We start from the raw sequence: 25,938 nt of genomic DNA, 5'->3' as shown, positions 1-25,938 counted from the left end.
AGGCACAAATCATTGCAGTGTTGGTGATCATCACCTCTGTCCTCACCCTTTTGCTGTAAAACCTGCAGCTAGAATATCAAGCCAGACTTAAAGATCAAATTAAAAAACCAGCATCACCTGCTACTTGGTCCTCTTCAGGCATGCTTGCCAGCCTGTGGGACTTGCTGCCTTGTGACTATAAAGGGTATTTGCATGTTGGTTCAACCCAGGGTTGCTCTGGAAGCTACTCGCTGCCTTCTCTGCCCGGCACCTGACTTTCTTGCAACTGCTGAGCCTTTCTCTCCACCCTCTCTCAAAAATTCAGCTGCTGTTTAAAACCTGCAGTTAGAATCAGTAACTGCTCTAACCTTCAAAACTTCCTGATGTTTCTGTATTGATGATAAATGGATTTGAACCTGAAAGACAGTTAGATACTTAAACATGCAGCCTTTCACACCTTCACACTTTCTTATTAGGCTTTACGTCAGTCTGTCAAAAACTCAGATGGTGATGCTGACCGAAGGGCTCTCTTCCTATGAGCACTGCCCTAATGAGTATCAGTCCTTGGGCTGTTGCTGATCTCTGCTCTATTCCAGATCTCACTTGGAGGGGTCAGATGTGGAGGAGTAGGCTGGATCAAAGCTTTTGCATTGGAAACAATCTACCGGTCTGCCCCATGCCTGGGTTTCCAGCCTAATCCATCATTCAAGCCTTCTTGCTGCTTGCATCTATCACTGTTAGAGGTTCAGGGTGGTCTGAGGTTTGCCTGCCCACAACCATCCTCCTGCGGGTCACCAAACCTCTTGCCCTAAGGAAACATTGTTCCCTCTGCTCAGCAAATGCTGATCTGGCAGAGCAGAGATGTCCACATTGGGCTCTGACTAATTAATACAATCGTGCTGCATTGGGAATTGGGGCAGCGTAGCTGCATTCAGCCTTTATGGTGGGTTTTGTGTGTGATGGAGCCTGTGCGCTTCTATAGGCAATGTTCTTTTTCTGCTGTATCCATTCTCTTGCTTGGCTCCTCCTTTCAATTTCTTTCATACAGAGGACTGGACGCAAACAGCCACGCTCAGGTGTCCCTGAGAGACGTAGGGAGGGAACACAGACCAGGGGTTACTGCTTTAGCCTGACAATTTGAGATTGAACATTTCATCTGGAGGGCAGCGTTTCCAAATACTCCGGCTTTGCTTTGAAGTGCACCAATTAAGCTTTCACATGCAATGAAACCTGGAGAAGATGGAGTTTATTTTCTTCTCTCTGTGGGCTGGGAGATGTGGGTTTTCTTCTGCAACCCTCATTAGAGACTTCAGACTGGACAGGAGCAAATGGGATATATTATGGTGAAACATTTAATGGTCCTGTAACTAGTTGTGGAGGGTGGGAATAAGGGACCGTGGTTTCCCAAGGAGACTTTGAAAAGCTGCTCAATTAGCCTAGAGGATTTAAAAACACTTCTTCCCAGAGCCAAAGTTGAGAGATTTAATTGAGGACTGCATAGCAAATGTGCCTAGATGGCATGATGGCAGACAGCAAAGGGCACTATGGAACATTTACAGAGCTAGTATGTACTTGAGTTCCCTAGCTAAAAACCATGAGCTTTACTGGTACTGCCTTAAAAGTGGTGGTTCTTGCACTGGCTTTTCTGGAGCATGGAAATTGCTGGATGCTGCCAGCTGGCCCAAAGAACTGTGGCTGTAGCTGTCCTGAAGGCCGTTTTATGTTAATGTATTTTTTCTGGCTGATGGGTCAGTCTTTGTGCAAAACCACCGTGATGTCTCTCTCTGATGAATTCATGACACGAGCCCGAAACTGAGTGCAGGCACCTTGTCCAGGTCAGCTGCTGGGAATGTCCCTGTGGTCTGGCTCACCCTCAATGCTTGCGTTAGTGGGTAGCAACTATCAAAGGGCAGAGAAAACCAAAACAGCAGGGCATCCTCAAGAAGTGGTAGCCATGAGTGCTTTGTGGGTCTGTTGAGATTTGGCTGCATGAGGGACACCTGCAGACAGGGATGCAAAGAGCTTGGGTTTGGCGGGATGTTGCTCTGGGCATTTTCCCAGCCTTGCTGTAATGCCATACGCCAGTTTCAGGAGAGGAGTGTATCTACAGGAAGATATTTTCTGTGTGGAAATGGCAACGTGAGACAAAGGAAAAGTTCTGGCTGTAATGGCAAGCCTGGGAACTGATGGATGTTGGGGACTCAACACCTGGGGTGCTTTTTGATCTGTCTCATTGATATCTCATGTTGCTGTATTCAGGAAGCTTTTCAAAGTAGATCCAGTAAATCAATATTCCTCCTGCTAAATTCTTCATGTGTTTTTTTTTGGCAGAGATGAAATTTTAAAGTGCTTGGAAAGGAGTTGTGCAACTTGGCTGCCTGTAGTAGTCTGGCAGGTTAAAGGGGGCAGCTGGCTGCAGGCTTTGAGAACTTGGCTGATGTGTAGCAGTGACTGGGTGCAGGGGCAAGCTCCTGTTGAACCCTACAAAGCACGGAGCTCTGACTGCCTGATGTAACTGTTCTCCTCCAGCAAGGCAACACTCTCATCCCTCATGCAAGGCAGCAAAACAGCTTACTGCTTTCTTGTGCATCAAAGCTAGGTGTAGTTCTGTCTTGAGGGTCTTAAATCCTTGTGATATCTAGGTTCACTGCTAGGTATTAGTCTTAAGGATCTCAGCTGCTCACCATCCCTGCTCTCTGTGCTTGTTCCTTAACATGGGGATGCAGGCAGCAGGGACCTCTCCCGGCCCTGGAGCTGACAGTACATTCCTGCCCCAAAATTGTCCTTGCAAGTTCTGAGTGCCTTTGCCATAACTGAGTTTAAAAATGACTTGGTTTTGTCCTGTTCCCTTGGTGGGAAGGTGTCACCACCACAAATGTTTCTCAAACTGCATTCAAAGAAACAGAGTGGCTGTGAGATGACTTTATGCACAGCTTCTTGTTAGCGTTCAGTGAATTTCCTTTGGAAGCACTTATGCACGATGCTGCCTTTGATGGAAAGATGTTCCAATCCAGAAGTTTTACCTTGTCTTAAGCTGGATCAGTGATGTGGTTTGTATGCTCCCAGTGTATTACGAATGAGTGAGATAGTGCAATGTGGCAGTGGCAATTCACACGCAGGGGGAGGTGACCAGCACACAAGAACTCCTTAAAAATGCTTTTGCCATTGTTGCAGGCATCTTGCATGAATCCCAGCTTGTGTTACTTCTGTTGTAATCCCTCCTAAATCTCACATAAGGCTTCCGTTGTTGCTTCTCTGTCTTGGTAGCAAGGCTTTCCTTTGTGTGTCTGTGAAGCACAGTCCCCCCGGGGCAGCTAAGCAGATCCTGCATTGAGAAAGATCACTGCTTTTGCCTCCTGCATCCTATCCTGGTACCTACATGCCATGATTTCATGCTTTTGGTGGTGTAGGAGCACGAGGCAGCACCCAGATCTGGCATCTCCTTTAATTAGGTATCTTCTGCAGATCAGCTGTATTTATTGAGATGGTTTATTATAGCTGTTAGAATTAAATAAGGCAAAAATTGAATCCAGAACAGATAACTGCTGCAAGTAATGCTTCTAATTTGCTAGCAATTTTTGCCAGACAATTGTCAGGAAATATGTTCTGGCAGCCTGTGTTCAGGCAATTGCCCAGGAACAGCTATAAATCATGTATATCTGTTTCTTCCTATTATCTCTCTTCCTCTCTTAAAATCCCTGGGTAACCAGATAACACACATTGGAGATAAGGGAATAATTGTCTTACTGACTTGCAGCAGGGAAAGAAATGTCTAAAGCTAAACCAAAGATACATTCAGATCTGTAAGTTGTAGCAAGGACATCTGGGGGACAGGAATCGCTGGGTTTCTTTTTTTTTTCTTGGGAGAATGTGTTAGTAAAGAGTGAAAAGAGGTGTTCTTAGATATGAGGTGTGGGATCCCAAGTGTCACTGGATTTGTACTTGGTTGTCTGCACTGTGGGAAGTTATTGTGTCACTCTAGAAAAAGCCTGCATTCTTTCAGAAAGTTTTACAGGTGGAAATCATTGGAAATTATTTTTGGAGTAGAAATTCCTCTTCTGTAACCCTGCTACAGCATCAGTGCAGAGTGGGAAACCTGTGTATGGGCCAAGTCCTCATTGGAGCTCAGCTGTGAGGGAAGGTGCTCTGGCCGCACTCCTGCTGCTGCTCGGTAGAACATTAAAGGGCTGCTACAAGCTGGGTCAGGTTCAAGAAACAACTCAGCCCAGGCTTTGGGTTTGGATCTGAGATTAGTTCCTACTGCCGAGTTTCTGCCTTAATTATATACCAGTATTGAGGCACCCAGCCTGACACTGCAAGTGGTTTTAGCCCTTTGTTACCCATCGCTTCCTAACCTCAGTCTGTAAAAGGGGCCAGATTTTGGGACACTGCTATCTAATGATCAGAGCAGGCAGCTTGCTGACGCTTCTGCTGCTGAGCATGTAAAAATGGGATTTCTTTTCCTTACGCCTAAATAACAGGAGCCTGCGGAACCTGTGTGTCCTTCAGGTACATTGTGGTTTGGTTATGTATTGCTCTGCTGTACTGGCGCCAAAACACAAGTTGCACCTGGTCTGCTAGTAAAAATAAGTATGTTGAGAGTTATTTTCCTTACCAAAGGATTTTCTGTTCATTGTGAAGATGTTACTTTTCTAGCTGGCTGGTTTGTTGACTTTCAGATGTGCTACGCTGTTAGGCAAGGCTGCTTCTCCTTCTTGGCCTTTGTGGTACCATCAGTTGCTTTCTTTCCTTACGCTTCTCTTCCCAGTTTCTAAAAAAGATTGAAAAAATATTGGGAAATAGTCCAAATTAACTGAAATCAGTGTATATACATTAATAAGCTCCTCACAGCATAATGTGATTTTTGCTTTCTCAATCTGTAATAGACACACCAATTAATATCTGATGCCACTTACTAGTTTGTTATTCCTAATAGAGCACAGAGGGATTACTTTTAGCTCTGCAGGAGATAAATGGGCAGGAGCAGGCAGAGCCCTGCCGTGACAACACGCGCTGGCTTTCTTGGTACCAGCACAAGCTGCAGGTAGTCAATGTGCAACACTCACCAGCTTCTGCACCCATAGGGTGGACTAAGAGAAGGATGGAGCGGCAGGAAGGGACCCAGTATGAATTTCAAGTGCTTCTGCCTAGGAAACCTGAGCCATGGGAAGGCCCAGCCTGGCTGGGTTTCAAACCGGAGACCAGGAGTTGGGGATGGGGGGATCTGCGTCTGTCCCTGGGTTTTATGGAGCTCAGGCCTTGATTCTCTACAAACTCAAAATGGTCTTGTTATACTTCTGTGGCTGGAATGATAGTGGTATTAATATTCCCGCTATGAGTTAAACAGTAGGGGGAAAAGTGTGTACTATAATTGGAAGTGCTTGCTTGCACAACACTGTAAAGACAAGATGAAATATTTACATTTGTCAAAGAAAGAAACCAGACTTCTTTTCTCTCTCCTGCATCCTATAATCTACTTGTTGGAAAACAGCAGAGTTTAGATCTTGTAAAAGGAATTTTTAAGCGGTAAACCAGAGGGAAAAATGATTTTGTAGCATTTAATTGGAAGAACAGTTAATTGAAAAGAAGCTAGAAAAGTAAGACAGTACAGAGTAAGGAATATTAAAACCATGTATAACAAGAACACTGTGAGCAGACAAGATGATAAATGCTGAGATCCTGGGGAGACAAGGGAGAAAGGAAAACCTAGCAGTAGGGGATGGTCTTGCAAAGCATCATCTGCAGAGGCAGCTGCAGCAGGACACAGACGTTTAAAACTTTTCAAAACCAGTTGTTGCTTTCTCAATGAGGAGACTGACATTTTAAAGGTCAGCAGCCAGGGAGAGGGTGAGTCCAGTTAAGCAAATACAATCAGACTCTGCTGACAGGCCTGGTGTGTCCTTCGCTTTGGGGTGTGGGGTTGCCTAATTGTCTGGGAAGGCAATTTCTGTAGCTGTATTTCCTAAAAAGACAGATTTGCAGTGAAGAGACCTGTTATTTGCCTCCTTTCTGCTCCCTCTAAGAGAGCTAATAAGAGGGAAGTGGGCTAAGAAAGACCTCACGGGAGTTTGAGGTTGGGTAGGGGAAATGGAAGCAGGAGGTATTTGTTGGGGGGGGGGGGGGGAACAACTCTCTGCAGACCAAGGCAGCAGTTAGTAGCAGAGATACAGTGGGGTGGGAGTGGGAGAGAGCAAAAGCACTGGCTGTGCATGTGCGCTCGCCTTGCTAATTGCTGGAAGCAGCAGGGCAATGAGTCCTGTGGTGGCATCTCAGCATGTCCCTGCCGCATCCAGGTAGGGCAAGCCCTTCCCGGGTGCAGCCTCCCATGGCGGAAGGCTTGGGCTCCTCTCTGCAACACCCAGCTGGTGGACAGTTACAGTAGGGGAAAGATTAGCTGGGTGAAGAGATTTGCATTTTTTTAAATAGCAAGAACCTCAAACTGTGGGTCACTGGAGCCACGCCCTTCCCATATGCTTTTTCTGAAAGCCCCATGCTGAACTGAGCAAATGTATTTATATAGTGAGAGACCAAATAACCAAGCCAACATAAAATAAAGCAGTTTTGTTATATTCATAAAACACTGCAGAATAGGACTGGACACTTGCAGTGCAGCACAAGTAGTTTTTTATTTCCTTTTACCTCCTATGTTCTACATTTTTGGTACTCAAGTTTAAGCCTGCAGTATGTATTTCTTTGCTCTGATATTTGGATGTTGGGACTGCTATAACCTTTGAATTATCAACACACTAAGCATTTTGATCCTTTTATAAAACAAGAATGAGGATTAAATATTTCTCACAGCACTGCTATTGCAGTACTTGGTGCAGATTCATAGAGACTGATTGTGCAGTAAAAGCCAAGGTGTTCAGTAGCACGAACATCCTGTGGAACTTCAACCAGCACCCTGGTCTTCCTCAGCTGGAGCTTGCTCTTCACTAGGAGGTTTTCTGAGGTTTTACTGAAGGGAATGTGCATCACAGCTCACTCTGAGGAGATCAGTGGGGTTTGCTGGGATGCAGTGGGCAGTGCAACACCTGTAGGCTGCTTGGTCCATACTACCTCCTTCTGCTTGAGGCTTTGCAGTAGGTCTGACCAGCAACATGACCCTTACCAATACCAGTGTTTTTGTAAAGCCTGTTTTGTTTCTATATCCTAGCTTATTCTTGTGTCCTTTCTTTTTGTACATAAATAACACACAAACACTTCATCTTGTGCGTGTACAATGAGGCAAATAAGTCCCTAAGGACAGCAGATGGCTTAGAAATCCTCTTAGCTTCACCCATAGCTTTGTGCATTGAACCAGTCTAGAAATCTAGCTTGTGCTAGTAGTTCGTAAGTGCAGATAGATTTAGTGGGCTTCCTGCAGGCAAAGAAGAGCCTGGAGGGAGCTGTGCTCCTCCAAGGCTGCAATAGCATTTGTCTACTTTCTGAAAAGGTTTTCCATGACAGGTTTGTCATGACATGCAAGCTGTTAGTGCTGGGAGGCAGAAAATATATCTGTAAGCTGCTCATTTGATGAAACTTTAGATAAGCCTTCTCCTGTATCAGGATGCTTATTGCTGCAAATGAGTCCAATTTCTGCTAATAAATCACCTCCTCCACGCAAGGAGGGTTTGATTAAACATCACAGAAGATATCATCCAGGGGTAAACCTAACACTTTGTAGTCCATTAGCTAAAGCTTGTAATGTTGAGTATTTCAAGGAACTACAGTGTTCCCTCAACCGTTTCTGTCACCAAGCCGAGCAATCCACAGCAAAATCTCCATATTCAGAGTGACTCCTGACTTTTCTTTCCTGGTTACTTAGTTATCTTTACTCCTGCTGCATGACCCAAGCACAACAGAGCAGGGCTCTGCTCCTTGTCTCAGGCCTCCCCAGCTTTAGGAAAAAAAATCTCAGCAATTTGGCTTTCCTATGAGTAGCCTCTATAACGTTTTCTGGGGTGGCACTTTAGAAAACTAGATGCTGTTGGTTTGTGGTGAGATGTTTTGTCTTGGTTTGGTTTTAAAGTACAAAAGGGTTCCGATGATTTTGTTATCAGGGCTTAGAGGAGGAGAAGAAAGCTTGAATTAATGTGTTTCATCTTATAAATTCTTGAGCGTCACCCTAAGTGCTGCTATACTCCTGTGTTAATTCAGTTCTGCCCAAAGAAGGTGGTTCATGCCTCACCCTTATGTCAAGCAAGTCCCGTTTTTGACTCCTGTGGCCTACACTCCCCTTCTCATTCAGCACAATGCATTGTTTTCCCATCTGGTTGCTCATGCCAGCCTCCATGACTTCCCCCTCTGCTCTCCAGCCATCACATTCACGCTTTGTAAGACCTTAAAGAGAAAAGAAGGGAAAAGAGCAGCGGCTCCCTGTGCAGAGGCTGCAAACAGAGCTGTGCTGGTGGTTTTGGATGTGCCACTATGAGCCGTGATGCTGTGTGTTCCCATGGGTGTATCACCTGAATCCAGGTTAAACCTGGATGGTGGCTTAGCAAGTTTTGCATTGCAGAGGTCTGTGGTAGGGTGAGGCAGCATCTCCCCGCACTGCCTGTGTGCCATCCTTTTGGGATCCAGCTGATCTTGGGTTCTTGGACATGCTGGGAAAGGCTACATGCTGCTGTTGCTGCTGCAGGTTGCATAGTTGCAGTGGATGATGCTGAGATGGAGGGTGGAAAATGTGGATTCAGCAAAAGCTAAGTAGAACATGGCATTAAAAATTCACAAAGGCTTCTCTGAAGCTTGCTCTCCTGGAGAAGCATTTTAATAAGCTGCAGCAGGGCAGCAGGAGAGAGTAGGGGACCCTTCCCCAGTGCTGTGTCAGGAACACCCCCCTGTGCACGGGCCATCCTCACTGGTTCTCAGTTGTCAGTGAAAATCTATACTAGAGGGCTCTCCTCTCTCCTCTCTACTCTCCCCTCTCCCCTCTTAGGAACTTGGTGGAAACTTATTCAGGTTTGCTATGGTAAAGTAAAATAACAATTGAGAGGCTGTCGCCAATGTTCAGGGGAAAATGCTAGGATTAAACTTTGGGATTTTCAGATGCCTTTGAAAGGCTTCTCTAAGAAGAGAAGCCAGGTGACCCCATTTTCCCTTGAAAAAAAACCACTTGCAGGCTTTTTCCACTGGCTTTTTCAAATACTTCCCCCCCCCCCGCCATTTTAGTTTAGACAAATTGGAGTAAGCCAGGCTGAACTGCAGAGCCCTGGAGTCAGTGGCTGGGATGCTGGGGATAAGGGCCGACTGGGAGACGCTGAGATGGGAGTGACAAGGGTGCCTTGAAACAAGAGCCTTGGGTTGGTACACAACCTTGCCTAAGCCTTTCGTGCTGATACTAATGGCCTGTGGCTACTGTTGCAATTAAATCTTGAGTGGAGCCTGTTGAACGGGCGCTTGAGGGGTGCTCTGTCTCAGCCTCCCACAGTGCTTGTGCCGTGACCTATTTGTTAAAGCAGCGCCTGTTTGGCGTGGATTTGGCGGGGTACGTTTGTATTGTGCCGCTTGATGCTGCGGTGGCTCTCGTGCTTTGGTGTTGCTGGTTCTCTTTTGTTTTAATTTACCCTTTATTTGTACTTTATTCTCTACAACAGTAGCATTGTGGAAAATACAGCAAAATATCTTTCCGTTCCCTTAAAGTAAAAAAACCCAACCAGTCTGTTTTTTTAACCTATTTTTGAAACAAACAACTGCAAAAAAAAAAAAAAAAGGCAAACAGAATAGCTATTGATGCTGCTGCAGCTTTGTTAAAAGCTAGTTGCAGAAGTATGTGATTGAAGATGTGCTCGCTTAATTCACTGGAGCAGAAAAACGTATTTGATTTTTTTTCCTTTGCAATCTTTCCAGAGCAGATGTGCCTTCCCTGCAGGACTGCTCTACTTCTGTGCTGCTCAGCTGGTTTGCAGAAGCAAGCAGATGAAAGAGTGTGGCAAAGATCTGCGTTGTTTGCCTTAGAGATGTTAAATTTCTCTGACAGGGCTGAGGCACACATCCTGCCCTGGAGAAACAGTTGAAGACACAGAGCATAGGTCTTGTATTTTTCTTCTGTGAAAATAAATGAGAAATGCAGAAGCTTATTACATGGGAGAATAAAATTAAGAGCAACAGTGCTGGGTTCAACAAGACTTCACTTGGCTGCTCTTCCAGAGCAACCTGCAGGGAGCCGGGATGGCTGGCGCTGGAGACTCATAGGAGCGTCCTAAGCTGGAATGGGCCATCCCCACTTCTTTGTGCCAAGTCCTGAAGCAAAGATTACCCCCAAAAAAAGAAGTTTGTGGAAGAGATTTGGCTGTTGGCAAGGGATTTTCTCAGAGACAGACTGTTGAGCAAGAGCAGTAGTTTGGTTTAGAGCCTGAAACTACTTCAGTGGGAATTTTGGCACACTTGAGTTTAAGGAAGTGAGATGTTAATGTTGCAAAAGGTCAGCATTGTAGGCTTACAATTGGACTTCACAGTCCAGGGGTTATGGCAAGGAAGGAAGTTACTAATTATGCACGTTCTGATTTGCCATTTAAGTAACTCCTCTCAGTCTTGGCACAAGGATCTGAATGTCCCATGTGCTGGAAATGGTAATGCAGTCGGGTTGCTTCTTCTGCCTTCTGAGAATGCAAATGAAGTATCTGCTTTTCGAGTTAGTTTAATTTGCTGTCTCCATCACTGTGCAGTTTGTTAGCTGAGTGGAAAACTGTAGATGCTGCCAGTGCAATCTGGATATTGTTTCATGGGGCTGCAGAAAGCATGAGTTTGTAGCTCTCTAATCTACGGTAATTTGCGGCTAATTTGTCAGCAGTCAACAACTCCACTGGCTACTGCACCAAAACAGCCATAGTGCTGCTGCCTTCCTTTAATCAGTGGTAGTACAAGGTCATCTATAGCAGTGTTTTTCAACCACTGGGAGTGTTCTACTAAGCACAGAATAATGCTTATTTTACAAGGGGCAAACAAAATCATAGTTGAACTGCTGACAGTGACTGGTCTCTGCTTTGCATGGATTGAAACTTCCTGATGGATCATCCCAGGTTCACTTTTTTTGGTGTTTCTGTCAAAGTTTAACGATCAAACTTACGTGCTGGCTGTCTCCCTGGAGCTGATAGTTCCTGAATATTTCAGCTAACGAGTTCCCAAGCTGGAGCACAGCACAAAATTGTATACATTGCCATTCTAAATCTGTTTCCTGAGTTGTCCCCACTCAGGAGCAGGGACATTAATATGGCAAAGGAGGTCAGTATGACGCCAGAACATTCCCTTCTTGTTCTTCCAGTGAAATAACACTCACTTTTGGACAATATTGTAATCGTAGAGAAATAGCTACCTACACACTTGCTGGGCAAGCTTACTGCAAGTCTGCAGCCCCACAGCAGGGAGCTGTAATTCCAGGGTCTGCTTTTCAGCAACGCAGAGCTTTTGGCTGCCCTCCTAGAGATGGAAATTAAGTCACCTTCTGAAGAGATTGAGAAGTGATGTTTTAACTTGTCCTTGCAGAAGAACCCAGATTTCCTTCTTTGCTGCTGAACATAGTAGGAGGGTAGACACTGGCGTGTGTGTGTGAGCTTGTTCTCAGCCACTCTGCAGAGAAGAGATTGCAAATATGTTACCCATGGCAGCTTCTTAGAGGTTTTTTTGTTCACATAAGGTGAAGGCAACTGGGAGTCCAGGAAGGCATGAGCTCCCTTAGGTCACATATTCAGCCAGGATGAGAGCTGGGGAGCACTGTCCTGGCTGGAGAGGAGGTGGAAAATTTGCTTTTGACAACTAGAAGTTAACTGTCCTAGGTCAGAGCTGAACCCAGAGTGGCCCAGAAGAGGAAGAGGATGTGTTAAATGTGGATTTGTGTGCTCTCAGTCAGCAGCAAGGTACACACCCTCCAGTAGTTTGGATTGTGCATCTCCTCTATTGAGGAGTACCTATTGATAGTCAATCATTTTTTAAAATTTAATTTAATTCTTCCGTTCATCGTCCACAATGCAGTCTTTCTCATGCACTGCGTACACGCAAGGCAGTGGTTCAATACTGGAAGAGATGGTTAGCCTGAAAAGCTTCCTTTTATGATTGTGTATGGGGGACAAAGGTTGGAAGTCTCTACAGGCATTTCTTTATGTTATCGTTTGAAGCATTTGCTTGGTATGGGTTTAGGTAATTTGGAAAGATGTACACAAGGACTTTGTTTAGGGGCAAACCTGAGCTGTAGGAGACCTGAAGGAGAGCACACTGAGTGCAATTTTTGTCTCTGCCCGTCACCCTGAGTTTTCTGCCTCTCAGCATATCCAGTGCAATATGTCTGGAGGAGAACCATAGCATGGCAGAAGGTAAGAGCCTTGCAACAGCCTGAAACCATGCATAGCTTTTGATGTGCATACGGGGAATTACAACAAAGTCTTACAAGTAAACTCCTGCTCTGCTTTCATGATGGCGGAGCTCAGTAGCAGCTCTCTCTGATTCCCAAGCCACCTCCACTGTGCCTACAAAGAAATACTTAACCTTGCAGGGAGTTACATACAACACTGTGGTTTGCTGAACCATAGAAATTAATGATTTATTGTATAGGAAAATAGCAGCTATACCATTTAATATTTTAATATACATATCAAAATATCAGTTTTTCTCCCACTATTTATTTTAGTGCATTTTTCCTTCCCACGCAGACTAGTTGGTTTTAGGGCATTGAAAGAGGCAGGTTATGTTCTCTTTTAGCAAGGTCTCCTTGAGAGGATTTTGTCTTAAATGGAAGGAAAAAGTTTTGAAGTCAGGAGTTACAACATTGGGGTCATTGGAGCACAGAGTGGTCTCACATTAATGGCAAGCTGCATTGTGTTTGTGTTTTATTTCACCCTTAGACCAAATATTTAGAGAGGCTCTTGGTAGCTCTTGGCTTTGACCAAGGATTTGGTGGTGGAGAGCGTGCTGGTGGTTTTGAAATGTGGCTTTTAAGAAGTGTAACTGAAGAAAGTGTCTGCAATGAGGCTGCCCGGGCAATAATCAGAAATTTTGGAGATCAGTGGTAAGGATCAAAGGTTGATGATGTTTCAGCCACTCCTGTCCGTACTATCTTCTCTCAAATAGAAATCCTAGTTTTGTATTACTGCATCCCAACGCAAGTTCAAAAAGGAAAAGCAAGTGGGAAGTGTGGGGAGGGAAAATGCTGAAGGCACATTAATGGAGAAGGAAGACAATGTTCAGGATGACAGAGAGAGATGGGACTGAATTGCGCTGGAGAGAGCAAGGCAGATATTTGAATATATGGAGAATCAAGCCTTCAGGAGAGGGGATTGGGTTCTTTGGGTCAGGAAGCCACAGGCTCTATACAGGATTTGGCTACTTTGCCATGTGTAACTCACAGAGGAATCGGTTTGAATAGGCAAATAAATCAAAGGTGCTAAAAAGCTCTAGTTGTTTAAAGTCAGCCAGCCATTTAATAACATCCAATATAACGGAGACAGGTTAAGGCCAAATAAGATGAAAAATAACAAAGAGGCAGTGGTAGTTGTATGTCTGGAGCAAAGTCTGATAGCTGCAACAACTTGGAAATGGAGATCTCTGTGGCTGATGGGGAGAGCAAAAAAGGGGGGATGAGGTGTAGAATCATAGAATGGTTTGGGTTGGAAGGGACTTTTAACAGGTCACCTAGTCCACCCTGGTACAAAATTTCTTCCTTATATCTAGTCTAAATTTACATTCCCTTAGTTTAGAGATTTCACCAAACTCTTTATATTTATTACATATAATAACTTTACAGTATTTAGCCCAGAGGAGCCCTGAGGTCTCCAGTGTGCTGCCTCACTGACCAGTAAATACCCTTGTTGTGCATCCATTTGGGCTGCCTCCTCTCCAGCCTTTCTGGGGTGCACAGGTAGGAGCCCAAAGACAGGCATTGGGAGTTTGGATATTGCCTCTTAACATATATTTAGCAGGAGGTTGCTTACCACAAGCTATGGTTTCTTTTCCCAGTTATTTTCCTATTAGTCTGTCTTGAGCTAGACCAACATGTTCATGTACAAAGTGTCCCAGGGTATGATCACCCGTGGTTTTCATCAATTATTACAGAGCAGCAGCATGTGGAGGGGCTGACTCAATATTTTCTTGTGCCGCTGCAGTTCTGAAGCAAATGTGTTGAAATCAGCAGCTGACATTGATTTTCTTTTTAGATTGTAAGAAAAGAAATCTAATTAGCAAGGGGAAGACTGAAACAGGTTCTCTCTTGTTTTCCATAGGCAAATGGCGGATTAAGAAAACTTTGTGGACTGTTGGCATCTCTATCTGAATCCTTTTATGAATGTGTTTGTTAGAACGCCTGTCGATGAGAGTGGTGAGGCACTGGCCCAGATTGCCCAGGGAAGTTGTGGCTGCCCCATCCCTGGAGGTGTTCAAGGCCAGGTTGTATGGGGATTGGAGCAACCTGATCTAGTGCGAGGTGTCCTTGCCCTTCTAGAGGGGTTGGAACTGGGTGGGCATTAGTCTGGGTTGGAAGGGACCTGATTCTATGATTCTGTGAATTGTCTTGAACCTGGCCAAGCTTTTCACACCCTTGGGAGGTCTGTTCCCAGCATTTGATTTCTAAAGAATTGGGAATTTCTTTGGAAGAGATTCCTAAATAGCTGTGATAAAACATCCAAAGTCAATATATTAGGTGAGTGCAGAAAAAAAAGAAAATAAATCACCTCATTACAGCAGGGTGAGGATTATCTGTGAAACTGGAAAAAAGTAGAATCTCACAAAAGAAAAACACTCCTGCACATCTCCCTGCCTACCGGCCTACATTTGCTATCTATCTATAGCTGCTATTAAAAATAATTTCAAAATTACTTTTAATTCTAGGGTGACAAAAGTCTTGTTTTGTTGATAAAAGCTGAGGAGCTCAAGGAAAATTCTGGCATGTTAATGGACTTCTCTGGTGATAAATGAGGTGCAGGTTTCTGCCTGCAATGGAAATCCCCACTTTTCCCCAGGCCAGGGAAGATTGCCAGCCATCCTCTGCTTGATACATGTGTACTCGTCATCCTAGACAAGAACGAGGCTTTAAGCCATTCCTCAACATGCTATGCTGGTTGCTGTGGTCATTTTTAAATGAAAGTAACTTCCAGATGACCCAGGGAAGTTGTGGCTGCCCCATCCCTGGAGGTGTTCAGGGTTGTATGGGGCTTGGAGCAACCTGATCTAGAGCAAGGTGTCCCTGCCCTTCGCAGAGGGGTTGGAACTGAGTGGGCTCTAAGTCCCTTCCAACCCAAACCGTTCTATGATTCTAACCCTGACACAAAAAGGAGCCTCAGTCCTGCTATATATCAGTGCCTGTGAAAGATTTTGAATGTGCACTGGTTCTAGTCATACCACAAAACTGCATCATCTGCTGCAGAGAAGAAAAGGAAGGACCCAAATGGAGTAATATTTTGTTTGATGAGCTCCATAGTTTGATACAGAGAGCTATTACCGAAGAAGAACTGAGCTGTGTGGCGGGAGTAAATGACCAGAGAGGGGGATTGGTTGACTTCTTAAGAGGTGTTCTCTCTTTGCTACGTGCAACTTATGTTTCTCTAAAACCTCACCTGACCATAGGAAGGAGAAATGTCCCAGGAAGATAAAAATCCCAAAGGTTTGTATTAACACATGGCAAAAGGAAAATGGTGATGCTGAAAGTAGAACTGCATGTGGCATTTGCAGCAAGGAGCACTGTGGATTATGCTTGTGGGAGATGTGTTGAGGTCTATGGTGGAAGGTAGGAGACACTAGCTTGAAACTGTTCTAAGAAGAAATACGTTTATTAAATGTTTTCCAGTGAGTTAAGTAAGCAAGCCTCCAGCTCATGAAGTTCAGCCCCTGCCTTTGTATGGGAAACTCTGTCTTCTTCTGTGCCTTTGCACTCCCACGCCAGCATCAACCAACTGGTCCCATCAACAATCATAGTCGGCATTAGGAAATGCACAGGAGTGTTTCAGAGATTATCAGTTGTGATGGAAAGACCAATCAGTCTCTTAGGTTATCTGTGTGGATCACTTGGTGTGGTACCAGCCCTTGCAAAAAACTTTTGGCTACGCATGAGTTAACTTTGAAAAGAAAGATGTTTTTGTAAATTCCTTTCACTAGAAAATTAGTATAATTCTAGTAATTGCCTTTTAACAATGTGTTACATCTCATTAGCTAAGATGTTTTCTGGGGCTCTGTTCCAGTGGTAATGGCACTGTCCTTGTAAGGAGCCACCAAAATGTGGGCTGTGCTTCTCACTCAGAGCTCCCGTAGCACAGGAGAAATCCCAAAGCAGATGCAGCTGCCTGATCACAGAGAACATACAACTTTTGAGGCAGCTTTTGCAGCTTAAAAACGCTGCTAAAAGGGATTTGAGGTCTCGCATTTAGTGTCCAATCTGCATCTTTCAGATCCATCACAGGTCTGTGGATCTGGAAGTAGTTTTTCCTGACAGCTCAAGACTGAAACGTCAAGGCTATATCCAGCTTAACTTAAAGGAAGAAAGCTGTTCCTGTGGAATTCCAAGGGGACTGGATGAAGGGTTCAGGGTAGAAACCAGTCTGTGTTTTCATTGGCTCGTGTATGTGCACGAGCAGTCCTCAGAAAGATGAAAAAATACAGTCATCATTTTTACTCAAAGGCCACAATAAAATCCCATTTTCTTACCCATAGCTCTGCTGGCACTTGCACACTAAGTAGGGCTTAAAGCATTTTAGAACACAGAGTAATAAAAATAAGTAATGAAATATATTCATAATACAGCTAGAAAATATATGAGCAGTCTCAACCTGATGTAATTGAAAATGGATTTAGCAAACTCAGGCTCAGAATAGTGATCTTATTTTGTAGATGCTTTAAGTTATTTGTATCCCTGAGTGAATTTCCAAAAACTCAGCCATCACATTATTGTGAAGGGCTAAAGTAAAATGAAGATTGCTCTCTCAGGAAGAAACAAAGACAGAATAGCTGTGTCCCGATTGTCTCTTTTCTCAGACTATCAGCGCTGATGTAGGTGATTTCTAGTTGGTGACATTTGTCCTCCTTTCCAGTTTAGGTGTTGACTTTCAGTCACTGGTTTTAAGGGGGCAGGAGATGAGTCGGTGGAAGGAGATTGCCTGCCCTTAATGTGGTTGTCCGGATGAGAAAGGCACAAAGATTTCTCTAGATCTTAACAGTGATGGAAGCGTTATTTTGTTTAGTGAGATTTGGTGCGGAATCTCAATTTTCCTTTTATCCTTCCTATCAAAGTAGCTACCTAGGACTGAAGTGTCCCCAGATGAGCTCCTATAAGGCAGGACATAGGTAGGGTAGAACTATAGGATTGACGCTGCCAGTCTGGTATGATGCCTGACAGTTCATTTGCAGAACTTGTATCTCTCTCACTCAGGAGTTTTCAGCAAGAAGCATGTTTCTGGAAGTCTTATCGGTTCTGTGGTGAATGCAGACACTTCTGCTTTCAGGATAAAAGCTTGCTTTTCTGTCACTTTCCTGATAAGGCTGCTCCTGGAGCACAACGTCTCCATCAGCTCTTATCACAGTACCTGCTGGCAGGTAGACCTGGATTCAGCAGTGTTGTGGTCAATCCTCCTTGCCCAGGATTTTCTACTGGTTTAATTTTAACTGCCGAATCCTGGCCCAATCTCCTCCCTCTTATCTCCTGAGTTCCCCAGAGACTTCCTTGCCTGCTGGGCTCCAGCAGCCCATGGCTTTCAGGCTGTTTCACAATTATAGATGTGCACCTCAAGGATTAACTTGTTACTCTGGAAGGCTTTTGCTTTGTATGTTTACAGACAAGTATTCCACCTTGTATTAAATAATGACCAGCTTTAAGCTGACTGATACTTTGCAGTTTTATTTGTCGGGGGATGAAAGTCTCAAGCACTGTTTAAAAGTAAAATTTGTACTTTTATTCAAATTACTGGGCCAACCAGTTCTATGGAGTCTTCAAACAACAAAAATGAAATAAAATTAATTGTCACCTTCTCCTTCTTCTAGATCTTTTGCCTATCCTGGATTATTTTGTGCTGTTAAATGCTAAGAAAAATTTGATTCATGTTGGTACTTGCCTCCCTGTTCTCACCTGCAACTCCAGAGGCTGCAAGACAGGAGTCAGAGCAGTGTTTTGGCATAGATTTTAAATGCTGTCATTTCAGAATCTGCTGCAAAAATGCATCCTGGCACACGATACTGGAAAAAAAAATGTAAACAAAAGAGGCCAAATTATAGGATATAAACTGGGTAAAGGGTAAAGATGTTTTCTTAAGCTTTCCTTTAAGCTTTCTTAAACTTCTTTGTGTCTTTTGGAAGTGAGTGAACAGGAAATTTGGATTGAAGTATTTTACTGAAAAACAATCACTTGATTTTAGAGTTTCTCTTTCCCAGGAAGCCGATTTATGTGACTTTCCTGGGATTTAAATTCTGCCTGCTCTCTGTGTTGAAGGACAATTTTGAGGCGAACAAGCACTGATTTAAGATTTGCAGGGATTGTACCTTACAATAAGAACTGTTTAGCCCTCATGGGATAGAAATGCTGTTATCCTTTCGATCTTAATGTTTGAAGGCATATATTCATTGCCAGTCAAGATCAGAAGAAACCAAACCTTGACCTTGGCTAGGATACTGCGTAAATAGGAGCACTGGGGGGAAGCTTCTCATCCAGTTGTGCAATGTGCAGAAGTGGAGATGGATGGTGTGGCTGGAGCACAGTCTTTTTATCTCCTTCAGCAAAAGATTGGCACCACTGGGTTAGCCTCCAGGTGACACTGATGGGTTGCTTCAAGCAATAGATACTCGCTGAAGTTCAGATGTTTTAGTTTTGTGTGATCGGAAACAGGCAGCAAATCTGGGACTCATCCTCTGAACTGGGGCATTGGTATTCTGCACCCTGCCTCCTGCAAAGAGGTCATCTTTGGGGGAAGGAACACAGAAAACAATACAGGCAGCTGGGCCCTCTCTATAGCCATTGCAGTGCACTGAAAATGGTACACAGTGGTGCTGTAGGTTTTGTTCTCCTGCTGTGTTCCTTTCATAATGGCCAATTAAATAGGCATCTTGGACTCAGTATATAAATTTGTCTGTATCAGGCAAGGGAAACTGGGTTAGCATTTGGCAATGCAGGTATGTTTTGGGAGCAGAAGACCTATTTATTTTGAGGAAGAAATATTGATGTGTATGTGGTAAGTTGGCTAAATTTTGTCCTCTAGCACAATTTCCTGAAAAAGAAGCAACAGGGTTTATAATTGATTTGATTAAATAATAAATGTTGCGTTCTCCTACAGCAAAGTAGGCAGCATTTTCCAGTCTACGAATCTTCTGTGGATATGAATGGTGAGACCAAATTGCACATGGCTGGGGTAGTTATTCCCCCTTAGGCACTGCTGCACAGCAGAGCATGGTGTCAGCAACTTGAAAAGGAAACTTGAGGTAAATTAAAATTTTGTTAAGGTTCCCTTTGTCTCTCTTCAGTTGTTTTATTGTTTAATTTCTTCACTAGAACTTTCTCCAGACCTTCTCACTTCCAGCTGTGGCTTTAAAGACATGCTGTACCTGTCCAGAGCACACAAAGAAAGGCTCCAGATTTAATATTTAGGCACATTAAAAGTCCTTCTTGTATCCCCTTGCATATGGATTGATACTTTTCTTCTTTCTTGATCATTTAAGTAGGCTGTAGTAAGCCTAGTGTTAAATTAATGCTGGGGCCAACATAAAAAAACATGCAATGTACAGCCAGATTTTCAAATCTGGATGTTGTTTTTCAGTCTGAGTTGAGATCAGAGACTTTTTGCCCCAAGCACTGCTTGTCTGCAGGGCCAGCCACTTTGTGCAGCTGGAGGCGAAGCTGCTAATGTGCCTGTGCGCTGAAGGACAGAGCTGGTGTCAAAATAAATGTCCAAGAATCAGCTTTGAACTTACTGGTGAAATTTCAACAAGTTCTTCTCTACGTCATAGAATCATAGAGCATCCTGAGTTGGGAGGGAGCCACAAGGATCATCGAGTGTCCTGGAGAGCACTGTTAAATCTCTGTCTTGTGGACTCCTTCACATGCTGATAGCTTTGACAAAAGACACCCAGCAAGCTGTAGCCGTATGGCCGGGCAGATGGATTCCGTGCGTCATCAGGGTCCCTTTAGAAGTAAAGGCACAACACTAAGGTGACACAGTCCTTGTGTGGTTTAAACAGTTGACAACTGAAGCAGGATGTCTTGTTATGCTTGGCAGCTGCAATTTTGAGTTTTGTGTGCAGAGCTGGGAGATGCACTGTATTGGACAGGATGCAGCTGGATGGAGACGGCAAAGGATACTGGTGGGTCTGTCATTAATTCCATCCCTGGGTCTTTGCCTATCTATATGTGTTCCTTAATGAACATCCTGCATCATTTGGACATATGGTAGACAAAACGCTCCATAGTTTTCTTAAATGTAATTCCATTTTTAGGATGACGCAAGGTTTGGGTTAATAGTGCAATTAGTTGCTGATGGCCAGTGCATGCATACTCAGAAGCAATGAAGATCATCTGGCTCGGGTGCTGCCACAGCTTCCAGGTCCCTCTCTGTGGCCTGTGAAGCCCTGCGTTGGTTGTGGGGCCAGTTCTGGAGATAATTTTTGATCTGAATCTTTAAATATGAACATAACTCTTGATTTTTCAGTTGTCGTGCCCCTCATATGGTTTAGCCCCTAACGGTGACTGTGTTGTTGTTTGCAGATGATGGGAAGTTGTCCCTGGAGGAGTTCCAGGCATTTTTTTCTGATGGGACACTCAATGAAGAAGAACTCGAGAAGCTCTTTCATTACCATTGACTCAGACAACACTAAGTAAGTTCCCTGTGCTACACAGAGCCTTTGGATCTTGGTGTTGGTGGGCAGGGGCACTGCTGCTCTAGAGAGCAGTGCACCACAGAGGCTGCAAGGGTGCAACTTGCTTTGCAAAAATTTGCAAAACCTCCTTTTCTGCTCGGTTTGCCTCATTGTGATTGGCCACTATGATTCTCTTTTTCTTGGTGTTTTATTCAGGTAATTTTCTTTAGTACAACCTGATCTTCACAGCAACTTCACACAATAAACCTAAGCATGAAATAATGCTTAGGTTTACTCATGAGGGCTTTTTAAATGGCTCTTCAGCTTTTCCACTTTATCTAAAAGCTTTGCTATGCTATAAAAGGTAACAGTGTGCATCTCTATAAGCATTGTCTTATCCAGCTGTTTTACATGCAGCAAAACTGGAATGATTTGTGGCCTTTTCTCTTTGTGATGTTTCTGTATCCTCTGCACTTGGACTGTGCCTGTTTTGCATCCTGTCCAAAATATCCCCTGATGCAGTGATTGCTCTGGCATTAATAGAAACAAGCCCCCTTCGCTTTAAGGTTGGGCTTGGGTTGCCCGGGAGGCCAGTCTAAGCCTGCAGCTGCTGTTGCAGATTGCTTTGCCTCTGCTCTGATCCAAGCAGCATGATGTGGCCATGTTTCTGTCCATGCAAGGCAGCAAAGGCAAGTGGACAGATCCACGAGCAGCACTGCAGTCTTTGCATCACAACAGCAAGGAAAGATGATGGCAGAGGAGAGCTCTAAATGTGCTTTAGTTTTTATATTGCGTCAAAAGTTGACACTAGATATCGCACCTGACTGCTCTCGCTGAGAATCAAGCTTTTTCAGGCTGTGACAACCTATCAAATCAAGGTGACAAACTCATTAGCAGCCCCCTCTGCCTGGACTGTCGTCTGTCCCTCAGTTCTCCCCTCTGACTGCCTTGCTTGGCGGAGTCTGAGACACTTGTGAGTTCCCTTGACAAGTGTCTGGTACACATGGTTGTGTGGAATCAGCACAAAGACATAGAGTCTGCAGGGCAGTCACCGAAGCCAGCTGGTGATGCCACTGGGCACCGGCACAAAGGACACAGCCCTCTGCTGGTATTTTCTCTTTCCAAGAGAAACTCATTTTCAAAAGCTTGAATAGTTTAGGCTGTTTGGAAATACAAATGAAAGCCGTCTTTGAGTCATATTCCAGTGTGACTTTTATTCCTCTGGAGAGAAAAAAAATCTGTTCAAAAGCGGATGAAAAGAGAATCCTGTTTCAAATGAGAAGTCTTGCAGTAAGTGCTTAAAAAAATAATAGCCTGGTTAATTATAAAGCCTTCTGGTAGCAGGTAGATGGAGGTCTTGCCTGTGTGAGTGGTGCATGCTTTGCCACTCATCCAAAATATCCCCTTGGAAAGCAGGGATTGCTCTAGAGTAGGCTGGCACCAAAGCAACAGATGTACAAGTCATCAGCCTGGGTATAGGTGCTGCTGCTGAGGATGTTTCTGCAAATAAAGTAAATGTCAAGTTTCTAAAAAAAAAAAATTTGCCAAAGTTTATTCCCAGATCAAAAATGCCAAAGACCAGCTTGGTTTGTACTATTCACTGAATAATTAATGGAAGGAACTTAAATCATCTTGTTGCTAAATTAACTGAGAATGATCCATCCTTTCGAATGGTTCCTCTTCAATAGACACTAGGGTAGTGCCTTATGCTTTGTGGGTCTGTTTATTGAGCTCCAGGTGATGATCCCTGGTGGGCTCTCTGTAGGACTCTGCGACTTGGGTGCTCGCCTGCCTCTCTGCTGAAATAATCTATAGCATTTGCCCGAGCTTTTCAAATTTCCTTTGGCCTTTGAAAGGGTGCAGGCAACCAATGCATAAATGGGGGTTGTATGGGGTTGGTGTGTGGGTGCTTCTTCTGGCCATTCTTGAAATGGGAAATTAGATTGCAGCCTATTTTTGTTGTGGATTGCTTGAGAATCTGCAGCTTGCTCTGAGCCTTAGGAAGAGATGTCGTCTAAACCAAACAGAGAGAAAATGTGCCATTTCTAAGTGTACATGCAACAGTGCTGCTGGCAGGTGGGGGGCACTTAATGAGCAGCTCCTAAGCTTGGCAAAAGTTGCACAATTCAGTAGTAGTTTTCTTTTGCCAAGCTCACTTGATATAATATCAATACCGATTACAGACTTGATACTCACACAGAGCAGTGTAGCATCTGCTGTTCTTGGCTGAAAGAAAAGCAATGAGTTGGTCACCCTTCCAAGTTAAATCCTTGCATTAATTTGGCACTTGCTTATGATTTGAAAAGCATAGACACCTACAGCAAATTTACTCAAGTTGGAGGAAGAAAATATTCCTCATTTTTTTGTCTTCAAGAGGTCTCTTAGTTTCAGAAAACCTATTTCGAGCTAGGCTTTCTTGTGCAAAAGTGCTGTTCATGTGAAATGAGTAGTTTGCTTGGCTGCAGTCTTGCATCTTAGTACAGTCTTCAAGTTGTGTGTGTGCTTCTCACCTCACCCCATCTTTTATTCTCTGAACAGTAAATCAATGGGTCTGTGGGAGGTCAGGAGGAAGGATGCCTGCCTCCAGCCTCCTGCATGCCCAAGCACTCAGCAATACAATTTTGAGTGCTGCTGCCACCAAGCCAGAGGAGTGGAATGGAACTTCCATTTTTCCATTTTACAGTGGCAACATAGGGACAATATTAACTTTGTCTTTCCAAAAGTCTGTTTTGAATTGACAATTATTTGCTATTTGTTAGAGACTTATTTATTTTTAAAACTGTTCTTTTATATTCCATTTTATCTCTCTATTTTCTCATATTATCCGTCATGTTTGTTTAGTGCGCCAAAACAAAGTTTGCTATTGAAATTACATTACGTCAGAGTAGAAAATAAAGAAAATTATGTTCCTTGCTGATTATTAGTAATTGCTGCTACCAGCCAAATTAGAAAATATTGATTCAATTTCCTGAAGTATTTTTAGGAGCAGGGAACCACCTTACTGGTTTCTTCACTTGCTTTAGTGGGGAAGATGGTGGAAAGGAGGGGGCTAGGCAGATGAGTGGGCAGGTGAGACCTGGTTATGGATGCAGGAGTAACTGTTCTGCTGGGGGGAGTGCCAATTGTGATGTGCTGCAGTTGGACGAGTGCGTGCCTCTGTCTTGGGCTCACAGTCCCCCAGTGAAACACCTTATTGCCTACACGGTGCAGTTAGGAGAATATTGAACTGAAATAAGATAATCCAAAATAGGCCAGGGGCATTAATGGGGCTCCTTTCTTCCTGACTGCCTGGGAAGTGGCTTTAGGAGGTTAATGCTGTGTTGTGGTGGACGTGGTCTCCAAACACCCGACTTAGGGCTTTATTACCAGATGTCTCCATAGGAGAACCTGCCCTCCATGACAGGGTGCAAGGACAGTGCTGTGAGTGCCATCAACACACGTTATTTCATCTGGCAGCAGGAAAGTGCAAAATGTGTCACATATTTCAATCTTCTTTTGGCAAAATTATATTTATAAACCTGCTGTTGCTTAAACATGATGATCAAGTGTCATTTTTCCCTCTGTTGCTCACACTGGCTGCCTTCCTTTCCTCCTCCCAGCTGGAGCAGGAGGTACAACCAAGACTTTGCTAGGTGGTTTTTCATTACTGGTTTTAGCTGCTATTTCAGGAGGTTTCAGTGGTGCTTATGGGGAGTTGCCTGAAGATTAACAGGGAGGTAATGATATATTACTATTAATACTAATGCTACTGGAGTTGCACATATTATGTGTATGATATATACACACATATTTAAATATATATACTTGATTTAGTGGCAGATCAGGGCTTTATAAAATATTAGATTGGTGTTCACCTGGGAAATCCTGTTATATCTGCAGATTTATCTACACATTTTCTTATGTTTTCTTACAGTGCCTATCACTTTTAAGATGAAAAAGTCATTGCAAGTGGAAAGTGAAACAGTTTTAGGGTCACAAATGACCACATGAAACCTTGCTTCCCACCTTCTTCCAGCTGCCTTGGCCAGTGCTTACACCTGCTTTTCCTTCCCTCAGAAGGAAGGAGCACCTCTTAGTCCTTGAGAAAGCAAGGGAGGGTCAGACATGGCTGTTGACCAAACTAATTTAGTTCTGGCAGAGGATTTTAAAAATTCTTTTTCTATCTTGTAGATTTTTCATAGCGGCAGAGGACAATTCTTTGAGGACTGATTGCTCACTTATCAGTGGACCTTCTCTCTAGTGAGCTGTACAGGTCCATTCACAAGGAGCCCAAGTAAATACTATGTCATTAGCATTCTGCTGCTCTCGTTGTTATTATCTTCTTTGCTAGGCTTATAGCTTTCTTTTAATTGCTTTTTTTTTTTTTTTTTACCCTGTCTCTCTAAATGAGCTCTTCTCTCCAGTGGCAAACACTAGAATAGGTTGGAGCGTGCAATGTCGGATACATTAACAGAAATGGTATCTCTTCTCAGAAGCCCTTCACAGCTTCCCCAGACTGTCACTATTGCTGGTAGGATTGTGTCAAATGGAGGGACTGAAGACAATCTGGTTTTCCAGCCTGTACCCCAGCCAGCAGTGCTGCCGCCTCCTGCCCTTCGCAGTGTTGTGTAGGGCTTGTTCTCCAGAGGGGCAACGGATGGGAGAATGTGAACCTTTGGATACTGAACATCATCTTACTTGGAAACATGGATCCACCTCCTCCTGTAACTCTCAGCTTCTCATACCACAGGGAGCCTGTATTATCAATCAGATTAATTTGGTGTGGCTTTGCAGGGATGTAGCGGGGTTCAGTTAAGGCAGCTACCAGCTTGCGTGCATGCATTTCACCTCAGAGCTAATGGAGGCACAAGCATGTGCCGAGCTGCTCCGGAAGCAAGTAATGATGCTGATGAACTTCTTTGCCTGCACTAATTTAGTACTGCTGCAAGTGGATTGTGTCAGCCCCAGAGACCACTGTGCCGGCACTAAGCCACCTGCTTGCTGTCCAGTGGGTGGACTCAGCTCAAGCATTTTGAGAGACCTGCAATGCCAGCACAGACAGGGTGGGAGCCTTTGTAGGAGATGGGGTGTACTGGCCCTGCATGGCTGTTAAATGGCTGCAATCCCAAGTGGAGCTGTCGGTGGGGGCAACCTGCTGCCTGGCAAAGCGTAAGCTGGCTGGCTGAGGTGGGTCCAGTTCCTGGGCTGGCACAGTGGGACCAGCTGCTCCTCAGGGCCTGGTTGCAAGCA

The 25,938-nt window shown here is 44.1% G+C and overlaps 1 protein-coding gene across 2 annotated transcripts in view; it reads left to right on the top strand.

The window, feature by feature from the left end:
- The window catches only part of LOC128853521 (N-terminal EF-hand calcium-binding protein 2-like), a 58,936-nt gene that overhangs the window by 17,109 nt on the left and 15,889 nt on the right, over window positions 1–25,938 (top strand). For both annotated transcript variants that reach the window (XM_054079097.1, XM_054079098.1), the window contains exon 3: window positions 20,618–20,727. In XM_054079097.1, coding sequence (XP_053935072.1) covers window positions 20,618–20,712 — 95 coding nt within the window. In that variant the 3' untranslated portion in view covers window positions 20,713–20,727. The remainder of the gene's footprint in view (window positions 1–20,617; window positions 20,728–25,938) is intronic.

This window comes from Cuculus canorus, chromosome 13 (genome assembly GCF_017976375.1).
Source record: "Cuculus canorus isolate bCucCan1 chromosome 13, bCucCan1.pri, whole genome shotgun sequence".
Classification (NCBI taxonomy): domain Eukaryota; kingdom Metazoa; phylum Chordata; class Aves; order Cuculiformes; family Cuculidae; genus Cuculus; species Cuculus canorus.
The sequence above is the reverse complement of the archived record's forward strand: the minus strand, read 5'-3'. Positions and strand labels throughout refer to the sequence as shown.